A 27071-nucleotide genomic window follows, 5' to 3' on the forward strand; every position below is an offset into this window, starting at 1 on the left:
GTGTTTGTCCTGTTTTGTCGCATTACAAGCTGGAATTAAAATGGATTTTCAGAGGGTTAGCACCATTTGATTTACACAACATGCCTACCATTTTAAAAAGGTGCAAATTGTTGTTTTATTGTGACAAACAATAATTAAGGTGAAAAAACAAAGGAACAAATCTGGAGTGTACATACTGTAGGTATTCACAACCTCCCCCCCAAGTCAATACCTTATAGAGCCACCTTTTGCTGAAATTACAGCTACAAGTCTCTTGGGGTATGTCTCTATTAGCTTAGCACATCTAGCCACTGGGATTTTTGCCCATTCTTCAAGACAAAACTGCTCCAACTCCTTCAAGTTAGATGGGTTGTGTTGGTGTACAGCAATCTTCAAGTTATGCTACAGATTCTCAACTGGATTGAGGTCTGGGCTTTGACTAGGCCATTCCAAGATATTTAAATGTTTCCCTTTAAACCACTCCAGTGTAGCTTTAGCAGTATGTTTAGGGTCATTGTCCTGCTGGAACGTGAACCTTCGTCCCAGTTTCAAACCTCTGGCCGACTCAAACAGGGTTTCATCCAGAATTGCCCTGTATTTAGTGCCATCCATCTTTCCTTCAGTCCTGACCAGCTTTCCTGTCCCTGCAGATGAAAAACATCCCCACAGCATGATGCTGCCACCACCATGCTTCACTGTAGGAATGGTGTTCTCAGGGTGTTGGGTTTGTGCCACACATGGCGTTTCCCATGATGGCCAGAAAGATCAATTTTAGTCTCATTTGACCAGAGAATCTTCTTCCATGTGTTTGGGGAGTCTGCCACATGCTGTTGGACAAACTCCAAATGTGTTTTCTTAAGCAATGACTTTTTCTGGCCACTCTTCCATAAAGCCCCGCTCTGTGGAGTGTACGGCTTAAAGTGGTCCTATGGACAGATACTCCCATCTCCGCTGTGGATCTTTGCAGCTCCTTCAGTGTTCTCTTTGGTGTCTTTGTTGCATCTCTGATTAATGCCCTCCTTGCCCGGTCTGTGAGTTTTGGTGGGCGGCCTTCTCTTGTCAGGTTTGTAGTGGTGCCATATTCTTTCCATTTTGCTATAATGGATTTAATGGTGCTCCGTGGGATATTCAAAGTTTGGGATATTTTTTATAACCCAACCCTGATCTATACTTCTCCACAACTTTGTCTCTGACCTGTTTGGAGGCTCCTTGGTTTTCATGTCGCTTGCTTAGTAGCGTTACAGAGTCAGGGTCCTTCCAGAACAGGCTGATTTATACAGACATGTGACAGATCATGTGACTCTTAGATTGCACACAGGTGGATCTTAATCAACTAATTATGTGACTTATGAAGTGAATTGGTTGGACCGGCTCTTATTTAGGGGTTTCATACGAAAGGGAGTGAATACCTATGCACACTCCAGATTTCTGTTTTTTCATCTTATTGTGTTACAACTTAAATAAATAAATAGATAAAAATGTACCTTTAAAGCTGTAGGCATGTTGTGTGAATCAAATGGTGCTAACCCTCCAAACATCCATTTTAATTCCAGCTTGTAATGCGACAAAACAGGACAAACACCAAGGGGGATGAATACTTTTGCAAGACACTGTACATGGGTGTTTTAAACATCATTACATAGAGCTTTAATCAATACATTATTTTGCAGATTAACTGCACTGATCTTTTATTTTCAGTAGTTACTGTGTAGATTATTGGTATTCGCAAGTTGAAGCCTGTTTACGGAAGCCTGACATTCATCACCATGCAGAACTCGATGACATTAACGGAAGTCCGACTGTCCGGGACAACCAAATGTTTGGTCTGGACAAGTCAAATCCGCATCTGCCTGTCTGACAGGACGAGCTGGATACTTGTTGAAAATCACCATTTTTAAAGTAATTATTCAAGAGTTACATCAATAAAGTTTGAACAAAACTAGTTCAATCCCCTCAGTGATCCGGCCGTGTTATTGCTTATGAAATTCCGGGGAAGCCGAGTACAGCAGGTGCGTGTGTAAAAATAACCACATCGTAATATCTAATTATATATTATTAGATTCCGAATTCATCAAAAATCGGAGAAATGGTGACCAAATACCTCAATAAAATAAATATCTGTGATCAATCTTCATTTCATTTGGACATTCATTGCCTCTTTTGTGTGGTACACATTAACCATCACAAATGTCGTTAAATATTCCGGGAGAATTTTACAACAGTGCCGCACTCACTTAAGGCCCGGTCCCACAATATCAATAACTATAAATAAATCGGTCCCCTGCAGTTTATGTAGTTGGTCGTCCCACCAGACCGATAACGATCCCTATAGCCCAGGCCTGGGTTTATCCATGTCGGTGAGATTGCTTCTGGAGCGATTTTTCTAGGCCTGAACCTGATCCAATCAGGTAATTGTTTCCATGTGCCATTGTCTGAGGACGTGCTATTTTTCCCCCGGGCATCTTTATACATCCTTGTTGCATTATAAAAGTCACGGAATACAGATTCATGGAAAATATAATACAAAAGCACGGATCTTTTATTCACAGATGTGCGATATTTTCTGTGAAATATCAACAGCAAATTAATAAAAAAAACATTATAAATGCAGGTAAGATATTTTAATTATGAACTTCGGCAGTCCGAATATTTAATTGTTTTAGACTTCTTAAATTTATTATCCGTGATGCATCATCCGTATGAAATCGGTAACCAGTCTGTAATATACTGAAACGTCTGTGACCGACCCGTAAATTATTAGCATTCGTGATGCAGCCGTTATTAAAATCTGTAACCACTGCGTATTTTGTATCATTTTTTATTATATTTCCGTAATCAATCAGTGACCTATCCGTATCGTGTCAACCACTGGAAGATGCGCTGGGGTTGAAGTCCAAGCTTCAGTCCAGCGTGATCCGGAATAACGTGCTACTACTTGGAAAAGACTTCCATGACTATTCCGAAGTAGAGATGGCAAAAACTAAAAAAAAAAATCTTGACTGACCACCGAGCCTCATTAGCCGGTTAACCTAGGAGTTTAAAATTCTAGAATTGGAATTATTAGAATCTATTCTAAATCTAACCGCAAGCATCCACACATTCAGTCCCAGTCGCTGCCCTCCACTCACATTACCTTTTCTACAGTGCGAAACATTCAGTCCAACGCGGCACTGATGTCGAGGGGTTTGCATTGGAGCGGAGGACAAATGGCTCCAGCTTAGAGACAGTTTCAGTTGGCCATGATGGCGTTGAAAATAAAGTCAAGTGCTAGAAGCAGTACATAACATTCAGTGATGGGAATAACGGCGTTAAAATAAAAGGCTGTTATAACGCCGGGTAATCTAATTAATTAGCTACAATCGTTATAACGCCGTTACTGCATGGTATTGAAGTTGCTCTGAAGCCGTCACCGACTTGGCTCACAGACATAAAAGCTGCGTTTGTCACTCCCCCTCCAGACACCGCTGTCATTTCATTCTCTCCCCTTCCCTCCAAAAGTCGGCATCTACGCCTTTAGTTTGTGTGGAGAGATAGGATCTGCAATAACATGCATTGTTGGCAACAGACCGAAACATACTTTCAGAATGCACTGGCCAAGGCAGGACTAAACTCCATGTGCCTTCTAATAATAATTTAAAAAAAAAAAAAAAAAGCAGAATAGTAATTTGTAAGCTAAAAAGCCTGTGTCTACACTTTTCTTTCGCCGAGTGGCAGCTGTCTTCAACTGGGGCGGGAGGGCGGGACATGACTGAATGGGTGTTTCTGATTTGTCAGCTGTCGTCCTTACACTGCAAGGCATGCCCCAAGCGTTTACAACACGGAATTCCAGGTTCTCCGCTCCAAAATGATTTTTTTTAACCGACAACCAAAAAAAAAAAATTAACCGGTTGACGTTGATTCGGTCAACCATTGGTCAAACGGTCATCGGTTAACATCCCTATTCCGAAGTCGCATGCGTTTATTTCCCTGAGTGTCAGGAGCGAGCGATATTACAGTCGTGGTGTTTCTGCTCCAGACTGGAACTGAATTCAGGCAGAGGGACAGTCAGTCAGAGTTGTAGTTATAGTTATCAGTGTTGCGAGACCAGGTCCTTATGGTTTGTTTTCATTCACAATGTGATTCCGTCACCCTTATCAGGTCCAACTTGTTTTCTTTTGGTTTCATTTATGTTTCCGGTCGAGAGTATGCTGTATGCGTTTTGGCTGGCACTTCTCACTGGAGCTTTTTATTTTTCTCCCTGCGTGTTTGTATAGTTTGATGTTTGGTTGTTTTTGTTTGAATGTTTTGCCCGCCGGTTGTGGTGTAGCTCCCAGTTTTGGACACTGGTTCCCTTCAGGCTTTGGTTTGCCGTGGGTGATTCCTGTGCTCCTCGCTATGGACTGCAGTGAGTTCGCTGCTCTTTTTAAACACCAGGGTTGTCCAGCACTCTGTGTGGTGGTGCTTCTGTGCTTGGCATGGTGTTCTGAGCAATGTTCCCCGGTGGCTGTGCAGGTGGTGTGGGATTTATCTTCGTGCGCCTTTTGGTAAGACTGTGGGTAGCTACGCCATTGGAATTACATCCTGATCCTTTTTTGGTGGACTCCTTTATTTTTTCCCTCCCCTAACTGTAAAGTGACCTTTGGTAGGAAAAAGGCACTATATAAACTGAACCAATTATCCCTTGCCCAAACAAAGTTTGGCGGAGGATATTGAAAACAGGCTCTGTCCGTCCATCCAGGCACGTTTTCGTTTCCGGCCCATATCTTTAAAACTCCTGAAAATATCTTCATGAAACTTTGTATACATATCAAGCAACATGTAAAGTGGTGCGTTTTGCTAGTTTGGACTTTTTTTTTTTTTTAATATTTTATATATATATATATATATATATATATATATATATATATATATATATATATATATCACACACACAGTGGTGCTTGAAAGTTTGTGAACCCTTTAGAATTGTCTATATTTCTGCATAAATATGACCTAAAACATCATCAGATTTTCACACAAGTCCTAAAAGTAGATAAAGAGAACTCAGTTAAACAAATGAGACAAAAATATTATACATGGTCATTTATTTATTGAGGAGAATGATCCAATATTACATATCTGCGAGTGGCAAAAGTATGTGAACATCTAGGATTAGCAGTTAATTTGAAGGTGAAATTAGAGTCCGGTGTTTTCAATCAATATGATGACAATCAGGTGTGAGTGGGCACCCTGTTTTATTTAAAGAACAGGGATCTATCAAAGTCTGATCTTCACAACACATGTTTATGGAAGTGTATCATGGCACGAACAAAGGAGATTTCTGAGGACCTCAGAAAAAGCATTGTTGATGCTCATCAGGCTGGAAAAGGTTACAAAACCATCTCTAAAGAGTTTGGACTCCACCAATCCACAGTCAGACAGATTGTGTACAAATGGAGGAAATTCAAGACCATTGTTACCCTCCCCAGGAGTGGTCGACCAACAAAGATCACTCCAAGAGCAAGGCGTGTAATAGTCAGCGAGGTCACAAAGGACCCCAGGGTAACTTCTAAGCAACTGAAGGCCTCTCTCACATTGGCTAATGGTTAATGTTCATGAGTCCACCATCAGGAGAGCACTGAACAGCAATGGTGTGCATGGCAGGGTTGCAAGGAGAAAGCAACAGCTCTCCAAAAAGAACATTGCTGTTCATCTGCAGTTTGCTAAAGATCACGTGGACAAGCCAGAAGGTTATTGGAAAAATGTTTTGTGGATGGATGAGACCAAAATAGAACTTTTTGGTTTAAATGAGAAGCGTTATGTTTGGAGAAAGGAAAACACTGCTTTCCGGCATCAAATCCTTATCCCATCTGTGAAACATGGTGGTGGTGGTATCATGGTTTGGGCCTGTTTTGCTGCATCTGGGCCAGGACAGCTTGCCATCATTGATGGAACAATGAATTCTGAATTATACCAGCGAATTCTAAAGGAAAATGTCAGGACATCTGTCCATGAACTGAATCTCAAGAGAAGGAGAGTCATGCAGCAAGACAACAACCCTAAGCACACAAGTCGTTCTACCAAAGAATGGTTAAAAGAAGAATAAAGTGAATGTTTTGGAATGGCCAAGTCAAAGCCCTGACCTTAATCCAATGGAAATGTTGTGGAAGGACCTGAAGCGAGCAGTTCATGTGAGGAAACCCACCAACATCCCAGAGTTGAAGCTGTTCTGTATGGAGGAATGGACTAAAATTCCTCCAAGCCGGTGTGCAGGACTGATCAACAGTTACCGCAAACGTTTAGTTGCAGTTATTGCTGCACAAGGGGGTCACACCAGATACTGAATGGAAAGGTTCACATACTTTTGCCACTCATAGATATGTAATATTGGATCATTTTCCTCAATAAATAAATGACCAAGTACAATATTTTTTTGTCTCATTTGTTTAACTGGGTTCTCTTTATCTACTTTTAGGACTTCTGTGAAAATCTGATGTTGTTTTAGGTTATATTTATGCAGAAATACAGAAAATTCTAAAGAGTTCACAAACTTTCAAGCACCACTGTGTGTGTGTGTGTGTGTGTGTGTGTGTGTGTGTATATATATACATACATATATATATATATATATATATATTTTTTTTTTTTTCGCGGTCCAGTTTCCATCGAATCCTGCGCTCTGATTGGCTAGCGAGCGGGTCTGTATCCTACGATACGGACCCCAGTTACAGACCTCTGGCAACTCGCTCATTCACAACAACAAACAGAGTAGCAATTTTTGTCAACGTTTATTTTCACATTTCTCAGGAGAATAGCATTAATTTTACAGCATGGATAGCGATAACGACAGTGTTCACAGCGAAAGCGAGTTTTACTACCCTGAGGAAGAAGAAATAAAACATTTCAGGAGAAAGCTAAAAACCTGTAATTTGCTAACGCCGAGCAAAAACATGGCTGAATCCTGAATGACTCCTATTTGTATAAATAGGGGACTACATAGGCGGCAAAATGTAGTTTTTTTCCTGCCATGGAAGTGCACTTGTATACCGAGGAGGAAGCAATTTGCATTACAGCTGTGAATGAGGATTCAAAATGGCGGCTCGGCTCGGTTTTCCCTTTCAGGCGCTCTCGTTTTCCGTTAGAATTTGGCAAAGAAAAAAATTAATATATTATTTACAAGCTTACGGTCGGTCCGTATGGTGAAATACCGTGACCTCGGCCTTGAATACTGACCTCGGCCCTCTTCAAGACCTCGGTCACGGTATTGCACGATACAGACCTCCCAGCTGGTAAATAACACACACACTTTTTTTTTTTTACATAAAAAGATAGATTTTGACTTAGTTTCTAAGAGCAATGTTCGTTTCCAGAGCATATATCCAAAACTATCCATGATACGGGTTTGAAACGTGGTATACATGTTAACAAGGTGATGTAGATGTGCCTTTTCATACAACAACACATCTCAAAAAAGTTGGGACAAGGCCATGTTTACCACTGTGAGACATCCCCTTTTCTCTTTACAACAGTCTGTAAATGTCTGGGGACTGAGGAGACAAGTTGCTCAAGTTTAGGGATAGGAATGTTAACCCATTCTTGTCTAATGTAGGATTCTAGTTGCTCAACTGTCTTAGGTCTTTTTTGTCGTATCTTCCGTTTTATGATGCGCCAAATGTTTTCTATGGGTGAAAGATCTGGACTGCAGGCTGGCCAGTTCAGTACCCGGACCCTTCTTCTACGCAGCCATGATGCTGTAATTGATGCAGTATGTGGTTTGGCATTGTCATGTTGGAAAATGCAAGGTCTTCCCTGAAAGAGACGTCGTCTGGATGGGAGCATGTGTTGCTCTAGAACCTGGATATACCTTTCAGCATTGATGGTGTCTTTCCAGATGTGTAAGCTGCCCATGCCACACGCACTAATGCAACCCCATACCATGAGAGATGCAGGCTTCTGAACTGAGCGCTGATGATAACTTGTGTCGTCCTTCTCCTCTTTAGTCCGAATGACACGGCGTCCCTGATTTCCATAAAGAACTTCAAATTTTGATTCGTCTGACCACAGAACAGTTTTCCACTTTGCCACAGTCCATTTTAAATGAGCCTTGGCCCAGAGAAGACGTCTGCGCTTCTGGATCATGTTTAGATACGGCTTCTTCTTTGAACTATAGAGTTTTAGCTGGCAACAGTGGATGGCATGGTGAATTGTGTTCACAGATAATGTTCTCTGGAAATATTCCTGAGACCATTTTGTGATTTCCAATACAGAAGCATGCCTGTATGTGATGCAGTGCCGTCTAAGGGCCCGAAGATCACGGGCACCCAGTATGGTTTTCCAGCCTTGACCCTTACGCACAGAGATTCTTCCAGATTCTCTGAATCTTTTGATGATATTATGCACTGTAGATGATATGTTCAAACTCTTTGCAATTTTACACTGTCGAACTCCTTTCTGATATTGCTCCACTATTTGTCGGTGCAGAATTAGGGGGATTGGTGATCCTCTTCCCATCTTTACTTCTGAGAGCCGCTGCCACTCCAAGATGCTCTTTTTATACCCAGTCATGTTAATGACCTATTGCCAATTGACCTAATGAGTTGCAATTTGGTCCTCCAGCTGTTCCTTTTTTGTACCTTTAACTTTTCCAGCCTCTTATTGCCCCTGTCCCAACTTTTTTGAGATGTGTTGCTGTCATGAAATTTCAAATGAGCCAATATTTGGCATGAAATTTCAAAAGGTCTCACTTTCGACATTTGATATGTTGTCTATGTTCTATTGTGAATACAGTATCAGTTTTTGAGATTTGTAAATTATTGCATTCCGTTTTTATTGACAATTTGTACTTTGTCCCAACTTTTTTGGAATCGGGGTTGTAATTTTTCTCTTTAAATGATACATTTTCTCAGTTTAAACATTTGATATGTCATCTATGCTCTATTCTGAATAAAATATGGAATTTTGAAACTTCCACATCATTGCATTCCGTTTTTATTTACAATTTGTACTTTGTCCCAACTTTTTTGGAATCAGGGTTGTAGATTAATAAAGATTTTAACTTGATTTCCTCCAGAAGCTTTGAATTTGGGTGAGTCGAACTCTTACAACTGCAGATCAGGTAATGGGTTTTAACAACACACGCACCATAATGGACCACTGGATAGTATTTTATTGTTACAGTTAAAATTTGAGTTTTATTGAAAAATTATGAAATTGTTAAAGCATAATGAATATCATAACTATACCTGCTTTTTGATAAACTTGGTTAATCACGTTCCTTTCACTAAACTAGTAAATACATCGTAATAATAAGGTGACGGTCAGGACAAGTGAGAAATCTTACCGCTTGTCCGAGTGGACTAAAGAGTGAATGTCGAGCCCTGAGCGTGTAATCGCACCAACAAAAGCAGCAAAGTCCTGAATCAGATTTTGCTTTGATGATGGAAAAGATGACTAGTTAACTTTTTTTTTTAATTACTGATTGCATTCGTTTCTGCTTAGACATTCCTCACTTGTCTGAATTCCTCAAATTGTAATCGGTGTGTTTGGCAAATTCATAAACACCTTCTGACTCCTTCTAGGAAACAGAGGCTTATAAACCCAGACAGTCAGCATACGCACCTCAAAGTGTCTCCGTCCTTCAGCATGCGTTTGTAACGCTCCTGATAGCGGACGGCACGCACTTCCCTGATTTCTCTGATCCTGCGCCTCCAGTTGAGGATCCTGTAGTGTAAATTGATGTCGTCCATCTTGATCCGGGGAGGGGAAGTGGAAAAAGGAAAAGACCAACACAATGTTTAGAATTCTTGGGTTGGGGACAGATGTTTAGAGAACGCAGTCAAGCTGCAATCTATTGTCTAAACTAATTACTGCATAAAAAAGGCCACAATAGTCTTCACTTGACTGCAATCCAGATGCAAGAAACATCTTTGATGGAGAGAATGTTTGGAATGACGTGACAGCTGCCTGTCATCACGGAAAATCCTTTTTAACACTGCACTCTGACTGTCTAATCAAATATCTGTTACTGTATCTGATCAAATATTGGACACGTTTGACAAATATGGGCCTTAATATTAATTCGTGAACAATTCAAAAAAAACCCTGAATGCTACACATCACACGGACTTAAGGCCTCTGCATGCTCTTGCGACAAGGCTTTCGCAGACAGCTTTTCGCAGACAGTTGTAATTTATCGTTGAGCGGGGAGTAATAGGCGTGCACGATGTTATTCACCGCTACAACGCAAGGGGGCGCGAAGTCGCTAGGAGTAGTTGGTGGGTGTGGTTAGTGGAGTGTTTATCCTCCGGTTACTTATAATGACTAGAACTGGAGTCGTATAGATGTCCGTACTTCCTCACTTCCTCGATCAACCGCTCTTCGTGCTGCTCCATCTTCACTCGTGTTTTTAAAAATGCCGGTCGTGAAAACAAACCAAACTGGGAAAGTAGGGAAGCGGAAGTGCGTGTACAGTGGATGTAGAGTGGACCAATCAGAGCCCTCTTGTCTGCGAGGCTTCTGCGGTGGTCACCATTTTTGGGAGGTGCGCGCAGAACGTCTGCGAAGGTGGGGGGGCTACGCAGACGCTATCTGCGACACCGTCTGCGAGGACTGCGTTGTCAGCATAAATTGGCCTTTATGCTTCATTAAAATTGCAGTTAGACTCAAGTTGACATTAGCCCTAGTTTTCAGACAGAAAGAAAATAAAATAATTAAGAAAAGCGAGATTTCACAGGCTGATTAAAGGAGTCATTATAACAGAAGCCACAGGAATAAAGCTTTACTTTATATTCATGGCATTATTATTATAATTATATTCACATTTGCACAATATATCGTTGCCTGTCGCTGAATAGCTAATGGCGCAAACATCCAGGTTTGTAGAAAAATCGCTTCTCCTGGCCATTTTATTGCCATGGTCCCAATTTAAGAGTTTTATCCTTTAATGAAAATACTCCTAAAAAAACAGCATACACTATACTAGGAGGAAAAAAAAAAAACTTAAAATATATAAATAAAATATATAAATATAGTGGTCAACAGAATCTCATCTCATTCTCAGTAGCCGCTTTATCCTGTTCTACAGGGTCGCAGGCAAGCTGGAGCCTATCCCAGCTGACTACGGGCGAAAGGCGGGGTACACCCTGGACAAGTCGCCAGGTCATCACAGGGCTGACACATAGACACAGACAACCATTCACACTCACATTCACACCTACGGTCAATTTAGAGTCACCAGTTAACCTAACCTGCATGTCTTTGGACTGTGGGGGAAACCGGAGCACCTGGAGGAAACCCACGCAGACACGGGGAGAACATGCAAACTCCACACAGAAAGGCCCTCGCCGGCCACGGGGCTCGAACCCGGACCTTCTTGCTGTGAGGCTACAGTGCTAACCACTACACCACCGTGCCGCCTCAACAGAATCTATTTACAATATAATCTAAAAACTTATATAAAATACTTGCTTATGACGTAATGGCTGCAAGAGCAATGGATTTAAAATTATTTAGGCCCACTTTACACGGGGACGGTCTGAAACAAAAACGCAAAAGTCCGTTTTCGTTCTCACTTTTTTCCGTGTCTACACGACCGTTTTCAAGGAGGAAATCTGCGTCTATACGGTGACGCATAAATGTGTGGAATTCAATTGGATGTGCATGCCAGGCGGCTAGGTGGTGCTGTGAAAGACCTCCGCTATGTCTGCACGCATGCGCAACGTCTTCCGTCTTGTCTGATCTGCACATCTGCGCCGCGAAAGCTTTGACTACTCTGGCTATGGTAAGTAAGAAAGTAAGTAAAAAAGTAAGCGCATACTATACCCGCCTCTGTTCATTAACGGTATATGTGCAGATTCGGTATAGATGTTCGAAGGACTCCTGGACGTTTATTAAAGCTGCCAGAGCAGCTTGAAGGTCCGTTGGATCGATGTAATCAGACATGAACTTACTTTTTTACTTACTGTCTTACCTCCCGGGCTGGCATGTACAGTATATGACATATGTATGACGTAAACGCGTACCCGACGTAAGCAGATCCGAGCAGAGTTTCGCGTATTGGGTAGTTTAGACGGATATGCAACGGGGGCTGTTTTTAACTTATCCACTCTGGAAGGCGTTTTCAATTTTTTCCGTTTTTCAGCCTCGGAAACGCCGTCCCCGTGTAGACGAAAGGCACTTCTGATAAAATATTTAGTCGTTTTTACCTGACAGCGTCCTCGTGTAAACGGGCTCTAAATTTACATCATCATTTATAGGTAAATTGTTCCATGTCGTTATCGTCCTTGGATAAAAAGAAAACTTAAAAACATTATTTGATACACTGATTTGATGAAAAGGATGAGTGTTTGGTAGTCTAGTAGCTCTTGTAATTTGACGCACTTCAGGAGGGAAACAAAAGCCAACATGTCCATTTAAGATCTTGTAGAACATACTGGCTTGAAAGAAGAGTCTGCGATCTTCAAGAGAATCCCAACCAAGACGCTCTATCACTGGAGTCACATGACTAAAACGAGAATAGTCATTGTAGACGAATCGTGCAGCGCGACGCTGGACCATTTCATTCATTCTCTCTCATCTCATTATCTCTAGCCGCTTTATCCTTCTACAGGGTCGCAGGCAAGCTGGAGCCTATCCCAGCTGACTACGGGCGAAAGGCGGGGTACACCCTGGACAAGTCGCCAGGTCATCACAGGGCTGACACATAGACACAGACAACCATTCACACTCACATTCACACCTACGCTCAATTTAGAGTCACCAGTTAACCTAACCTGCATGTCTTTGGACTGTGGGGGAAACCGGAGCACCCGGAGGAAACCCACGCGGACACGGGGAGAACATGCAAACTCCACACAGAAAGGCCCTCGCCGGCCCCGGGGCTCGAACCCGGACCTTCTTGCTGTGAGGCGACAGCGCTAACCACTACACCACCGTGCCGCCTGGACCATTTCAATTTGGTCAATTTATCACGGAAGAGCCATGATTTAAAAAACATACACAGTGTGCTTCAAAAATTTTTTTACATTATTTGAGATGTAAATATCCCAGAAACTACATCGTCTAGGCAAATGAAACTGAACAGCCTTAATGTTGAGCGATCTATGATTCATTCCTCAAAATTTTCAATGAGAAATTCAAAAAAGGTTTCTGTGAACGATTTCACAAATTTCTACTATGCGCCGCCTGAGACGCGGGACTCGAACACACAACGCGCCTTCCACTGAACGGCATTTCCGGACCTAAAAAGAGAAAAACATTAAACATAAAATTTTGATCCGTTTCCACAGATGCTGTTAAAATTGAAGGTCAATAGACCCCTTCGCAGTAAACGTCATTCATACGTAAGCGGAAATTGCGCGCGCAGCCTGGACCCAAAAAAAGACTCAGAAATGCCTAGTTGTTGTGCTGTTGGGTGTCAGAATCGTAGCAGTGATGGGGTTAAAATGTTCAGAATTCCAGCAGGATCTCACCCATTCCAAAAAAATCGCCGACGTCTATAGCTACAAGCCATCAAACGTGTAGACTGGGATGAAAGCACCATCAAAAACGCGCGGGTCTGCAGTGCCCACTTCATCACAGGTAAGATCAGGCTATTTATTAAATCTTTCTTTTTTATTCTTTCTAGTCTTCGTTTATTGATGTAGCAAAATACTTTGGTAGCGTTTGTCTGATTAGCTGGGTCATAGTTACACAATGTAATGAATATTGTTAGCATGTTAACTTAGCTTTGCATGCAGTTTTGTTTGTAGGAGAGGTCTCGCTTGACTCAAGCAGTCCAGATTTTGTGCCGTCATTATTTGTGTATGCCGAAAATCACAATTTTAAAGCAAGGATGGAAAGGTAAAATTGTGCGCCCTCACTCTAAATGCCAACTTACGCTGACTGCTCTAACCTAGCTCCCGCCCCGTTCAGTTTCATTTCTGGTCTCTGCCTCTCGCTTTTTACGCAGCTCTGATTTCTCTTAGCTGCACTCTTTACACTATCATTCCTTTCATGCCATTACCTCCTGCAAATTGCTGTTTAGTGTTGGTATTTGCTGTTGTAGCTAAAGCCACATTGCCATCACATCACTGGCATAATTTGATTAAAACAAAATGAATATGAATGTCCCATTGTTAATCAAGTTGTACATGCCCGCACATAATCATATGCGTCTAAAGACTTGTAGGCACGAAGTTTTTCGTGGGTGTACACTGAAGTCTTGTCAATAAGGTACGAATATATATCTGGCCATTGTATACCAGGGAACTTACTAACATCGTCCGTCCACTCTTTAATTAAATGCGGATCCGGTAGGCGATGTCCACTTGTTAGAGTTAACTTATTTATGTAGCATTCTCGATCTTGTAACGACAATTGTTTGGCATAATCTGACAGCTCATAATGCCGGTCTATGGGCAGCGCCACTGTTTCTGGGTCCAGGCTGCGCGCGCATCCTGGCAACGGTCGGTTTGTTTACAAACATGCGAAGGGGTCTATTGAACAAGAATTGGCAAAGTTATGAGATTGTGAAAAGAGATTAAATTTTTTGAAACACCCTGTATAATTACACAGATCCCTATCGTCCTGGTCACAATCACGGGTCCATTTTTACTGAGAACGTGTTAGGAGCAAAACAGAATGCATGTGCATCAGTGAGAATGGCGATATGAGAGTGTAGTGAAGATGCAAGGAGTGGACGTAAAGAAAGTTGGTGAATTCAAGTACCCGAGGTCAACTGTGCAGGAAAATGGGGGCTGCGATAGTGAGGTGAGAAAGAGAGTGCAGGCAGGGTGGAGCAGTTGGAGAAGGATTTCGGGAGTCATTTGTGATAGGAAAGTCCCAGCAAAAGTGAAAGGTAAGATGTATAAGACGGTAGCGAGACCAGCTGTGATGTACGGATTGGAGACCGTACCCTTAACGAAGATGCAGGAGGCAAAGTTGGAGGTGGCAGAGTTGAGGATATTAAGGTTTGCGATGGGAGGTTGGACAGGATAAGGAACGAGCACATCAGAGGGACAGCACATGTGGAGAGCTTGGGAATTAAACTAAGAGAGATGAGACTGAGGTGGTATGGGCACATCCTGAGAAGAGATGTTGGAAAGAGAATGTTGAGGATGGAGCTGCCAGGCACACGAAAATGACGAAGGCCAAAGAAGAGATACATGGATGTGGTGAGAGAGGACGTGAAAGTGGCAGGTGTGGTAGAGAAGGATGCGGAAAACAGGGAGCAATGGAGACGAAAGATCCGCTGTGGCGACCCCTAATCGGGAGCAGCCAAAAGATGTTATGAGCCATCAGAAGCAAAATAATGAAAAAGGTACCAGACGTTTCAAAGTACTCAGTGGAGACATCCATCATGACTCAACAGGGTTTGAGTCATTTTATTGATGGTATCTGAAAAATGTCGCTTTTGAATGAAAAAAAAAAAAAGTGTGAATTTACATGTTATAGTGGGTCAAATTAAAAAGGATCATTTTGTATACAATCGAGGAAGGGTCAAATAAAATCTATAGCGGTGATGGTAAAATTCTTACTGTTCGTTTTGCAGGTTATTTGAAGGTGCTACGACATCTGAGGCCAAAGTTACGGACCAAAGACTGACTTCATATCCCCATTCACACTTTCTGTTTTAGCTGGCTTACTTGGTCATTGCCCAAAGTTTAAAAAAAAAAAAAAAAGATTTATATATATATGTTTCACGTTAGGTTTAAAGTGCATATCCTGGACCAATTTAGTGGGTTTTTTTATATGAAAGTATGTCCCTTTACACACTCATCCAGAAGGGTAATCTTGCACAAAGCCATCTGTCTACAGCAGAAAAAAATAAAATAGCACGTGTCTGGAAAAATCCCAAGGGAGCCTGGAGCCAGACTACCCAGATTCGTGACGTCACGTGTGGTAGAGGTCTGCGCGGGACAGAATTTTCAGTCCCGCTCCCGCCCGCTCCCGCATTGTGCAGTCCCGCTCCCGCAAAGAATTATGATTTTCAGTCCCGCTCTCGCCTGCCAGATTTTGTCCCGCTCCCGCCCGCAAATCCCACATGATGCAGACGTTCGCGTTATTTCTCACGAAAGTTCTTGTCATTGGCTTGGGGAATTAAACATGCTGAGCTTAGCTGAGCTCTCCACTGACCGATCCTCCATTTATTGCAAGTTTGTTGTTTAGACTCTGACATTCTGCGGACACATTCCAAGTTGAGCGCTGCATGCGCTCATGATTGACAGCTCTCGCTTTATGCTCTCGCACTCCCACTTCCGAGTCTGTGGCGTTATGATTCCAACCGCGATTTCATTCTCCTCTCATATGAAGTGCTGCGCAACCACAACCAGCTCCTCAGATTATACACTGTCTATTTCTAGCTTTAAATTGAACAATCTGTGCGATACACAGTCCTTTTTAATACTAAATACTTTTTTAATACTTTTTAATACTTAGGACTAATACTCTTGACTTTTTAATGGTAAATGTACCTCTTTTTAAAGCAGCACTTACTTCTGAAGCACTGTGAGCTTCACTAGAGGAGCTCTGCTCTTCTGCCATGATCGGAGATCTCAAACACGGAAGAGCGGAAAGGAATCGGAAACATACGCGAGATTAGACCATAGGCAGTGTTGGGCACGTTACTTTCAAAAAGTAATTAGTTATAGTTACTTTTCCCAAAAAGTAACTGAGTTAGTAACGGAGTTACTTTGTCATTAAAGTAACTAATTACCAGGGAAAGTAATTATTCCGTTACATTTTGTTCCCCGGGTGGCACGGTGGTGTAGTGGTTAGCGCTGTCGCCTCACAGCAAGAAGGTCCTGGGTTCGAGCCCCGGGGCCGGCGAGGGCCTTTCTGTGTGGAGTTTGCATGTTCTCCCCGTGTCCGCGTGGGTTTCCTCCGGGTGCTCCGGTTTCCCCCACAGTCCAAAGACATGCAGGTTAGGTTAACTGGTGACTCTAAATTGACCGTAGGTGTGAATGAGAGTGTGAATGGTTGTCTGTGTCTATGTGTCGGCCCTGTGATGACCTGGCGACTTGTCCAGGGTGTACCCCGCCTTTCGCCCGTAGTCAGCTGGGATAGGCTCCAGCTTGCCTGCGACCCTGTAGAAGGATAAAGCGGCTAGAGATAATGAGATGAGATTTTGTTCCCCCCCCCCCCAAAAAAAAAATCAAATTCAATTAGTGTAATCATAATACAAGTGAATGTTAAATGTGTTTAATGACTGAAATGGACACTTAACAGAACCAATCAGTAACATTATCTACACTATATTAATATTTTTGTGGGACAATGTGAGAAGACATCAAATTTAATATATTTTTGTAGTTATTAAAATTGTTACTAATTACTGGCCACTGACGAGGACAAACGCTTTGTTCCTCGACATAATGTGCATTGCACGTACACATTTCTGCCTTTTATTTCAAGTAATGAAAAGTCCTGGCTGTATTTCCAGTGTGAAAGCGCAGTGCTGGGCTGACCGCTCGCCATCGCTGGCTCTTCTGATTGAAAGAGTGCGCAGTAGTGCAGTAGGCGTGGCCTACCTACGTATGTTGTCCAAATCTACTCTGATTGGCTTACTGTGCTGTTGTCTCGCGTCTCCCCGCCCCACACGAAAGCAGAGTAAAGAAAGGCTGAACGAGCAGCGTGCCAGATTAAAACAGCTTTAATAAAGTAACGCATAGTATTTTATTGTAAGTAACGGGAACGGCGTTATAACGATGTAAAAAGTAATTAGTTAGATTACTCGTGACTTAAAAAAAAAAGTAACGCCGTTAGTAACGCCGTTTATTTCTAACGCCGTTATTCCCATCGCTGACCATAGGCATCTTAAAATGTTTTTATTAATGGCAAATAAAATATCCAGCACAAATTATATACGATAGACATAAATTAATAATTTATAAATTTTATTTTAAATACATTTTTAGTTAGCGGGACTGCAGCTTATCACCTCTCCCGCCCGCTCCCGCATTGTGCACTCCCCCTCCCGCCCGCAATGAGCTTTCAAAATTTGTCCCGCGCTGCACTGCTTTGCGGCGGGTCCTGTGGGACTCCCGCGGGAGTGCAGGGCTCTAACGTGCGGCTCCGCCAGCAGGCTGAGAGACCCTGCATGGGTTCAGTGCACAGTCTGTGTAGACCAAGTTTAGCGGCTCGCGATTTTGCACCGAAATGATGATAGTTAAAAGCTTCAGCTTCTAAACCCATGGATTCATGCATCAGTGCTCATCTATCGTTACATAAATCATGTTTTTTCTAATTACTATTATGTATTTATATATTTTTTCATTTAGAAGAGTACTGGCTAGGGCTGTGCGATATATTGAATATACTCGATATATCGCCGAAAATTCTGTGCGCGATACATAAAATTATTATACCGTAACTATCGAGTATTTTATGGTCATCTTCCGACTTGCGTTCGTTTCGTGTTTGTTTAAAACCTTTTCCGGTGGTTTTCTCCCTGTCCCTCAGGCAGTAACATGAGAGGCTGCCTAAGGGTAAAGAAAACAATAACATCACGCACTCGCCAACCAATCCCGGGCGACATCTCAGTGCTGAAAGGAACTTCCGGGAAGATTTTCTAGTTTCGGTTGTGTTGCCAGATTGGGCGGTTTTAAGTGCGTTTTGGCGGGTTTTGAACATATTTTGGGCTGGAAAACGTCAGCAGTATCTGGCAACACTGCCGGCAGGAAGATTTCCTAGACTACGTTCAGACTGCACCCTGAAACGACCCATATCCGATTTTTTTGCCCATATGCGACCTGTATCCAATTTGTTATTGACAATCTGAACGACACAGGTCCGATTTTTTTCACATGCGACCCAGGCTGCTTGGATATGTGGTCCTAATTCCGATGCATATCCGTTATTTTCACATGCGACTGCAGTCTGACCGGACAGGTCGCATTCATGCGACCTACACGTCATCAACAAGAGACAAACGTCACTATTCTCAGGGATGAGAATGAAAAATATTTTTAAAGTCTGAAAAAAACGGGGCGGGGCCCATGGGGCTAATGATTTTTGGCTTTTTTTTTTTTTTTACCCCAAAACCATTAATTTTATCAGCAAAAATTTGCAATTTATTTGGAAATAAATTCCCCTTCTTGGTGGACTCCCAGGTGAAAATGATTAATATGGTACAAGAGACTTGTTTTTAATCAATTCACATTTGATGACTTCAAAAAAAAAAAAAATGCACCTTTTAATATAAACGAGCTCTACAGTATTACATTTTTGCATTTTTGCTATTCATGTCTTTGAATACTCTAATCCTTTACAATGAAGTCCAAACCAGAAAAAAGTTCTATCATATAATTCTCTGAAGCTTCCTTCTGATGTTATCATGGTAGCAGGAGGTCTTGCATATTAAGCAGGCAACATTCAACATCACTCATCACTTCCCTTTCAACTGTTGTGTGTAGTAACGAGGTTTTATCTGGTCAGGATGTTGTGTAATGCAATACACATACCATATGGTCAATTTGAAGATCAAGATGGTGATTTTGAATTAAAGAACAGGCATGTACAATTGGCATTACATATTGGAAATTTTTTTTTAAATCAAAAACTAAGTTCATCTCGGCCTAAAAAATGTGGGCAGATGCTCCCGCGCGGCACATGCCAGCAATTCCGTCCCCCTATGAAATGAGCAATAAGTAGGAGAGTTATACATGCCATCATACTTAAAATTTTATCAGAAATATAGATATGATACTATGATTCTCCCCAACATGCTACATTAGATAAGCTAACCCCATTTATAAAAGATACACACTTATATATGACATGTAATTGATATATATTTTTGGGGGCGCGCGCTCTCTCTCTGCCATGCCGATCCTGTAGGCTGCACTGACTCAATACAACTGAAAACTCCGGTCCTCGAGAAAAGGGATAAAAGCCCGCCCACACTGAAAGCCGATTGGCTTATTTTGCTGAGTAACCCAATCAAGATGCTCTTTGTCTGGCATGCGCTACATGAACAGGCACACAGGCAGTGTTGCCAGATTGGGTGGTTTTAAGTGCATTTTGAACATATTTTGGGCTGGAAAACGTCAGCAGTATCTGGCAACACTGCACACAGTCTCCCTCGCGCACCCCCTCGCGCGCGCACATTCTAAGATGCGTGATGCAGACCTTAATGTTGCGCGCGCACGCTCTTGCTCGCTTCTATCAATATGCAGGAGACTCCCGGAACTTCCGGGAGACTTGGGATGTCTGCGTTATAAGGTGACCACAGATCATTAATCATAACCCCCCCCCCCCTAAAAAAATTTCTCAACGGATTTACATCGAGCTCAAAAACGATCATTTTGGTCTGAAAAAGTCGGAAATCCGCCAATCGGCGGAAAATTCTCATCCCTGATTCTGCGTTGGCTAATCCCGCCTCTTTGGTGGAAAACAACATTTGTACAGTTTTCAGAATTTAAATAGACTTTTATAGAATTGATCAAGCTAATGGTGGATTTGGTAGGGACCTGGATGTTGATCTGTTAGCCTGATTAAATAAAACAGTTTCTATAACTGATTTATAACTTAAACCATCCTGTATTACAAGATTGCTCTGGAAATTTCCAGTAATTCGACACCTTCGGTCTCATTAGTCTGCTGCCCACATTAATCAGATTATTGTGCGAGTTCCGCCGCCGCCACAAAAACCACATCGCCAGGTCTCGCCTCATCTCCATGCTTTACTTGCAAGCTTGAAGAGTGCGCTTTTTTTTTGTTTACGTATTACGTAGATGTGCTTATTACGTGTCAATTTGCGCATGCGGGACACTTTTGGGTCGTTTTCCGTTCATATTGGAGATCGCATACAAGTCTCATATAATTGGTAATGTGAACGGCCTAACAAAAAAAATCGGATTTCACAACAAATCGGATATGGGTCGTTTCAGGTTGCAGTCTGAACGTAGTGCTGGTTTCGGTTTACAGCGCTGACTCAGTTCGTGCAATCGCTGGTGCTGCATCGGCTACCGTGTAAGCTCTGTCAATTTCAGTGACACATTAAAAATGGAAGCGGACGAATTGGTTCCTAAAAGAACTAGTAAGGGGTCAGTCATCTGGCATTTTTTGGATATCGCGAGGAGGACGTGGAGCAGCAAATGCCAGTTTGTAAAGTGTGCAAAAAAAAACCCTGTCATCACGAAAGGCAGCAGCCAAATTGTACACATCTGAGAGGCAGAGCCAGAAAACATTCAGTTCAAAAGTGTGCAAAGAGAAAAATGATGTTTTGCAGATCTCTCTCTCTCTCTCAATCTCTCTCTCTATTGTGAATGTTCCAGTGGTTCTCAGTAGTCAGGTTAATAGCTTGGAGATCTATTTTTTTTTAAATAATTTAATGAATGAGCACTTTTCTTATTTAGGCTAAATGTCTCTCTCAGTGTTGAGCTTGCATTTTATTGGTTTGAGCTCTGAGCAGCTCTGTATTGTGTTGCCCCTTTGTTGCAATTTTCAAGATTGTTTTTGCAGTTTGTGCCACATCTTTGTTGAATAAAAATAGTCTTATTTCAATTCAATTGTGATTAATCACGAACATGAAAATTTAAAATGTGTTGTTGAAAACCACCTGTAAAGTTAACCAAGAATGTTATTTAATCTGCAGGGATTGTAGTGAAAACAGTAAAGAGTAAAAAAGTTAGATTTCATGGGGTCCTTTAGAGGGGATTTAAATATATCGAGATATATATCGTATATCGTGAACTGGAGAAAAATCTATCGGGATATTCATTTTTCCCCATATCGCACAGCCCTAATCAGAACACATCGATCAACAACACCCTCACGAATCATATCGGACAAAACTTAACTGGTTACAGTCACGAGATTATAAGACAGTACAATGTATTTATCGTGTGGTAACTTTTCAAATATATATTTTTGGATTCTTTTCACTTACAAATTCGCTTTTCTGTGACTTTGGCTCGCCGTCTTCCATTTCCGTTGCTTGAGTGAGCTGCTGCACAAATTTATGAGTAATAGACAGCAGAGGATACACGGATGATCGAAGAAGCAGCCTTTATTTATCACATGTACACTCAAGCACAGCGGAATTCCTCCTCCGCATTTAACCCATCTGAAGCCATGAACACACACACACACACACACACACACGTGAGCAATGAGCGCGCACACATACCCAGGGCAGTATACAGCTATGCTACAGCACCCGAGGAGCTGCCAGGAGTTAAGTGCCTTGTTCAAGTGCACTTCAGCCATGATATTCACTCAACTCCCTTCACATTTTTCCCCACTGGCTATGGGAATTGAACCAATGACCCTTTGGACCAAAGGCTGCTTCTCTAAATTTCACACCATATAGTCTCCAAAAAGAACATTCTGGGGGTCGTTCTGAATAGTCCTTGACACCTTGCGGTCATGTTAAACAGCCTCCTGAGATGATATTTTTCCCTGATTCAAACAGCCCCAGGTGACAGGAGGTGCATCCGGATATAAAACTGGCGGTGTAGTGGTTAGCACGGTCGCCTCACAGCAAGAAGGTTCTGGGTTCAAACCCAGAGGCTGGTGAAGGCCTTTTTGTGTGGAGTCTGCATGTTCTCCCCGTGTCTGCGTGGGTTTCCTCTGGGTGCTCCAGTTTCCCCTACAGTCCAAAGACATGCAGTTAGGTTAATATGGGACGGCCTTGGGCTGAGGTGCCCTTGAGTGAGGCTCCAAACTGCTCCCCGGGTGCTGTTAGCATGGCTGCCCACTGCTCTGGGTGTGTGTGTTCACTGCTTCAGATGGCTTAAATGCAAAGAGGAAATTTCACAAGTGTGTGATGAAAGGAAAAAAAAAAAAACGCTTTCTGGTGTCACGGTCTGTGCGCTGGTATGAATTTACCATGCGCAGACCGATTTTTTTCCCCGGTCAACTTCCGGGAAGTCCAAATTTACCATTTCTTGCTGCGATTTTGTACCGAGCATTTCAACACATTTGTGGACTAATAGAACGCGAATTGTGACGACAATTGTGAGATTTGATTATCAGTAGACAAGAATGGTTTGGATTGAATTTTATTAGTACGTGTGTAAATGAAGTTAATAAAGTTGTTCAAAACACTTTCATGAAGATAAAGTTCATCATTCCTGGCTGCTGGCTGGTCCTGATCAGCCTACTTAGTGCATAAACTGGAACTAAAACACGGGTCATTCATTCATTCATTCATCAAGATAAAGTGAAAATAATTTATTTGTGGATCAAGTATGAACGTAAATCCCATATTATATTGGGCTGGTAAATTCTGACTAGGCCCAATGACAGGAGTCTAATTATACCAAGTTGGTAAATTTGAGAGAATAACTAAATTATTATAATCATGAGGAGTCTTACTTAAACAAATCAATATTCATCAAGATAAAGTGTAAATAATTCAAGTATGAACATAAATCTCATTAGGCTGGTAAATTCAGACTAGGCCCAATTATACCAAGTTGGTAAATTTATACTGTGGTAAATTCAGACCGTGGCTGCTACAGTATAAATTTACCTGGTAAATTCATGCTGTGTTCACACTTCTACCAGTACGAAAGTGGTATAACTGTATCGATACAAATGTATACCGGTACAGTTTAGTGCATCTGTCCACACTAGCGAGAAATGTTTGCAGTTTTCTTTCACAGAAGTTGAAATGCGCGTGCGTGAAATGTTTCCGTGGTTACCAAGTAACTTCCTTCCGAGAATATGGCGGATGAAACAACGCGTGTGTGCTTTTTGTTGTCAATGTACAGTCTGCATTTCTGGTGGTCATTTATTCAGTCAAATCGTATAAAACGCGCGAGGCAGTTGAGAAACAAACAAAGAAAACGAATCTCCCTTTCTCCCCCCTCACTTTCTCCCTCTTTCCTTCTCTTCCCCTCCCTTTCTCTCCCTCTTTCCCCCTCTCCCTCCTTTCTTTGCTCCATGTATCTCCACGGTCGTTTTGAGCCATTTTGACGTTTTATTTACAGCTGGAAAGCACGGGCGTATTGCATTGTATGAATAACCCAGAAGACGTAGGAATGGTTCATTGCGCATGCGCATTATATTTGTATCGATACAGAGCCGCTTCATCTGTCCACACTACAGCAAAGCGCTACAGTACCGATACTGTACCGGTATAGTTGCTAGTGTGGACAGGTGTTGCGGTACGAAAGTAGTTTTGTATCAGTACAAAATCCCTAGTGTGGACAGGGTATTAAACAAATCAATATTCATCAAGGCGGCACGGTGGTGTAGTGGTTAGCGCTGTTGCCTCACAGTAAGAAGGTCCGGGTTCAAGCCCCGTGGCCGGCGAGGGCCTTTCTGTGCGGAGTTTGCATGTTCTCCCCGTGTCCGCGTGGGTTTCCTCCGGGTGCTCCGGTTTCCCCCACAGTCCAAAGACATGCAGGTTAGATTAACTGGTGACTCTAAATTGACCGTAGGTGTGAATGTGAGTGTGAATGGTTGTTTGTGTCTATGTGTCAGCCCTGTGATGACCTGGCGACTTGTCCAGGGTGTACCCCGCCTTTCGCCCGTAGTCAGCTGGGATAGGCTCCAGCTTGCCTGCAACCCTGTAGAAGGATAAAGCGGCTAGAGATAATGTGATGTGAATATTCATCAAGGCGGCACGGTGGTGTAGTGGTTAGCGCTGTTGCCTCACAGTAAGAAGGTCCGGGTTCAAGCCCCGTGGCCGGCGAGGGCCTTTCTGTGCGGAGTTTGCATGTTCTCCCCGTGTCCGCGTGGGTTTCCTCCGGGTGCTCCGGTTTCCCCCACAGTCCAAAGACATGCAGGTTAGATTAACTGGTGACTCTAAATTGACCGTAGGTGTGAATGTGAGTGTGAATGGTTGTCTGTGTCTATGTGTCAGCCCTGTGATGACCTGGCGACTTGTCCAGGGTGTACCCCGCCTTTCGCCCATAGTCAGCTGGGATAGGCTCCAGCTTGCCTGCGACCCTGTAGAACAGGATGAAGCGGCTAGAGATAATGAGATGAGATGAGATATTCATCAAGATAAAGTGTAAATAATTCAAGTATGAACATAAATCTCATATTAGGCTGGTAAATTCAGACTGGGCCCAATTATACCAAGTTGTTAAATTCAGACTGGTGGTAAATTCAGACCGTGACACCGGACCGGAAATTCAGTTTTCCAAACAGGTTTCCTCAACGACCTAATACACTTTTTGCTTAATGCTTTGTTTCGGTCGTTTTCTACACATATTCCATGGCTTATATGTACAAATAAGGGTTTTTAAAATCCACTTATTGCACCTTTAAAACCAAACCCACACACTCACACTCAGCCTGCTGTATCTCAGTGCGAGTCCAAACTGTCAGTCAGGTTCAACTCACTCCAGAGACGAGTTACACACACGACAAATCCGCTCCATAGTTAGCTCACTAAATACGCGACCGAATACAGAAAAACTTTTTAATTTAAAACCCAGTTCGACACTTTGACTAACTTTTTCCTTCGGCCAGCTAATAAGTTAGCTAACTATCCGGTTCCTCTCAGCTAACGTTAGCATTAGCATCGAACAAGCCGCTCGAAGGAAGCTGATAGATACTGAGCCGCCATTTGGTTCTTTACATTAAAGCTTAAAATCTTACCTCAGTCGGGTGTCTGGGTAATATTATGGGATGTTAAAGCCCCCTGTGTTTAACTCTAGCCACAATCTCCATCAGCTAGCGCGCGAGTCCCTAAACCCCTCTGCCACTCTTCCTGTTTACATCAGAGGCCACTGAGGGGAAACACTGGCGAGGTTTTAACCAATAGCAAAGCGAGCCGCAATCCGGCGCATGCGCACTAACGCGTTACACCAACCCGTCAGTTTCATGGCGTACTCGCGTACTAAATAGGATTTGAGGGCCTTATTTTGACATATTGTTTTGAAATACTAACTAGTGCGTTAGTATGCGTTTATCCATAGACGTGGTCAAAGCCTTTTCTCTGGGGGGAAAAAAAGGCTTTTATTTTCTCAAAGATTTATTATACATCTCTAGAAATGTAAAATTCAGTTTTGACTGAAAGATCATGAATAAATATTGAAGTTTAATCTACACAAATAATTAAGTATTAGTATTGTAATATACTAATACCCTCTATTGTTGTTTAGTTTGCTATTATGGGATGAGTTAACTACACAAGAAACCATTACATTAATGGTATTTAGCAGATGCTCTTACCCAGACCAGTGGAGGGAGGACAGGTTAGATATCTTGCTCAAGGGCACTTCAGCCATTCCTGCTGGTCCAGGGAATCAAACCAGCAACCTTTTGAGCCCAAAGCTGCTTCTCTAACCCAGCGTTTCTCAGTCACGGCACCCTTCAGAAGTATGCAAATTCTCAAGGCACTGCCATATAAAATATACGCAGTCACGCTGACCCCGGCAGTGATGTTGTGACATGGGAAAGGGGGGCGTGAGACAAATTTTGATGATGCATGAGGCGGCAATGATCTGCATTAGTGTAACTATCGTTTTTTTTATTTTAATTCATTTCATTATCTCTAGCCGCTTTATCCTGTTCTACAGGGTCGCAGGCAAGCTGGAGCCTATCCCAGCTGACTACGGGCGAAAGGCAGGGTACACCCTGGACAAGTCACCACAGGGCTGACACATAGACACAGACAACCATTCACACCTACGGTCAATTTAGAGTCACCAGTTAACCTAACCTGCATGTCTTTGGACTGTGGGGGAAACCGGAGCACCCGGAGGAAACCCACGTGGACACGGGGAGAACATGCAAACTCCACACAGAAAGGCGTTCGCCGGCCACGGGGCTCAAACCTGGACCTTCTTGCTGTGAGGCGACAGCACTAACCACTACACCACCGTGCCGCCGTAATTTTAATTCATTTTATTTATTTCAATGTTAGAATATATAATTTTTTGACGGCACCCCAGTTGAGAAAGGCTGCTCTAACCATTAGGCCATGGATTCCCCATTGACCTCTTTTTTAAAATGTTTTATTTAAAGTGTTTTCAACAAGTGAGCAAATAGCAATAAAACAAACCCACTTCCCACCCAATTTTATCCCTAATTTAGTCTTTTCAATTCCCACCTACTAGCCAGCTCTCCGTTATCATACAACAGCTATCAACCAGAGAGGGTGAAGGTTAACACGTGTTTCCTCCAGACACGTGAAGCTAGCCAACCTTATCTTTCAGGCGGCATGGTGGTGTAAGTGGTTAGTGTGGTTGCCT

The 27071-nt window shown here is 42.5% G+C and overlaps 1 protein-coding gene across 2 annotated transcripts in view; it reads right to left on the reverse strand.

Annotated features, from left to right (window-relative positions):
• The window catches only part of spryd3 (SPRY domain containing 3), a 128644-nt gene extending 103028 nt beyond the window's left edge, over positions 1-25616 (reverse strand). For both annotated transcript variants that reach the window (XM_060936778.1, XM_060936777.1), the window contains exons 1-2: positions 25474-25616; positions 9556-9683 (exon numbers count right to left, since the gene is read on the reverse strand). In XM_060936778.1, the coding sequence (XP_060792761.1) occupies positions 9556-9683 (128 nt within the window). In that variant the 5' untranslated portion in view covers positions 25474-25616. The remainder of the gene's footprint in view (positions 1-9555; positions 9684-25473) is intronic.
• Between the last annotated feature and the right edge of the window lie 1455 nt (positions 25617-27071).

This window comes from Neoarius graeffei, chromosome 13, assembly GCF_027579695.1.
Source record: "Neoarius graeffei isolate fNeoGra1 chromosome 13, fNeoGra1.pri, whole genome shotgun sequence".
Classification (NCBI taxonomy): Eukaryota; Metazoa; Chordata; class Actinopteri; order Siluriformes; family Ariidae; genus Neoarius; species Neoarius graeffei.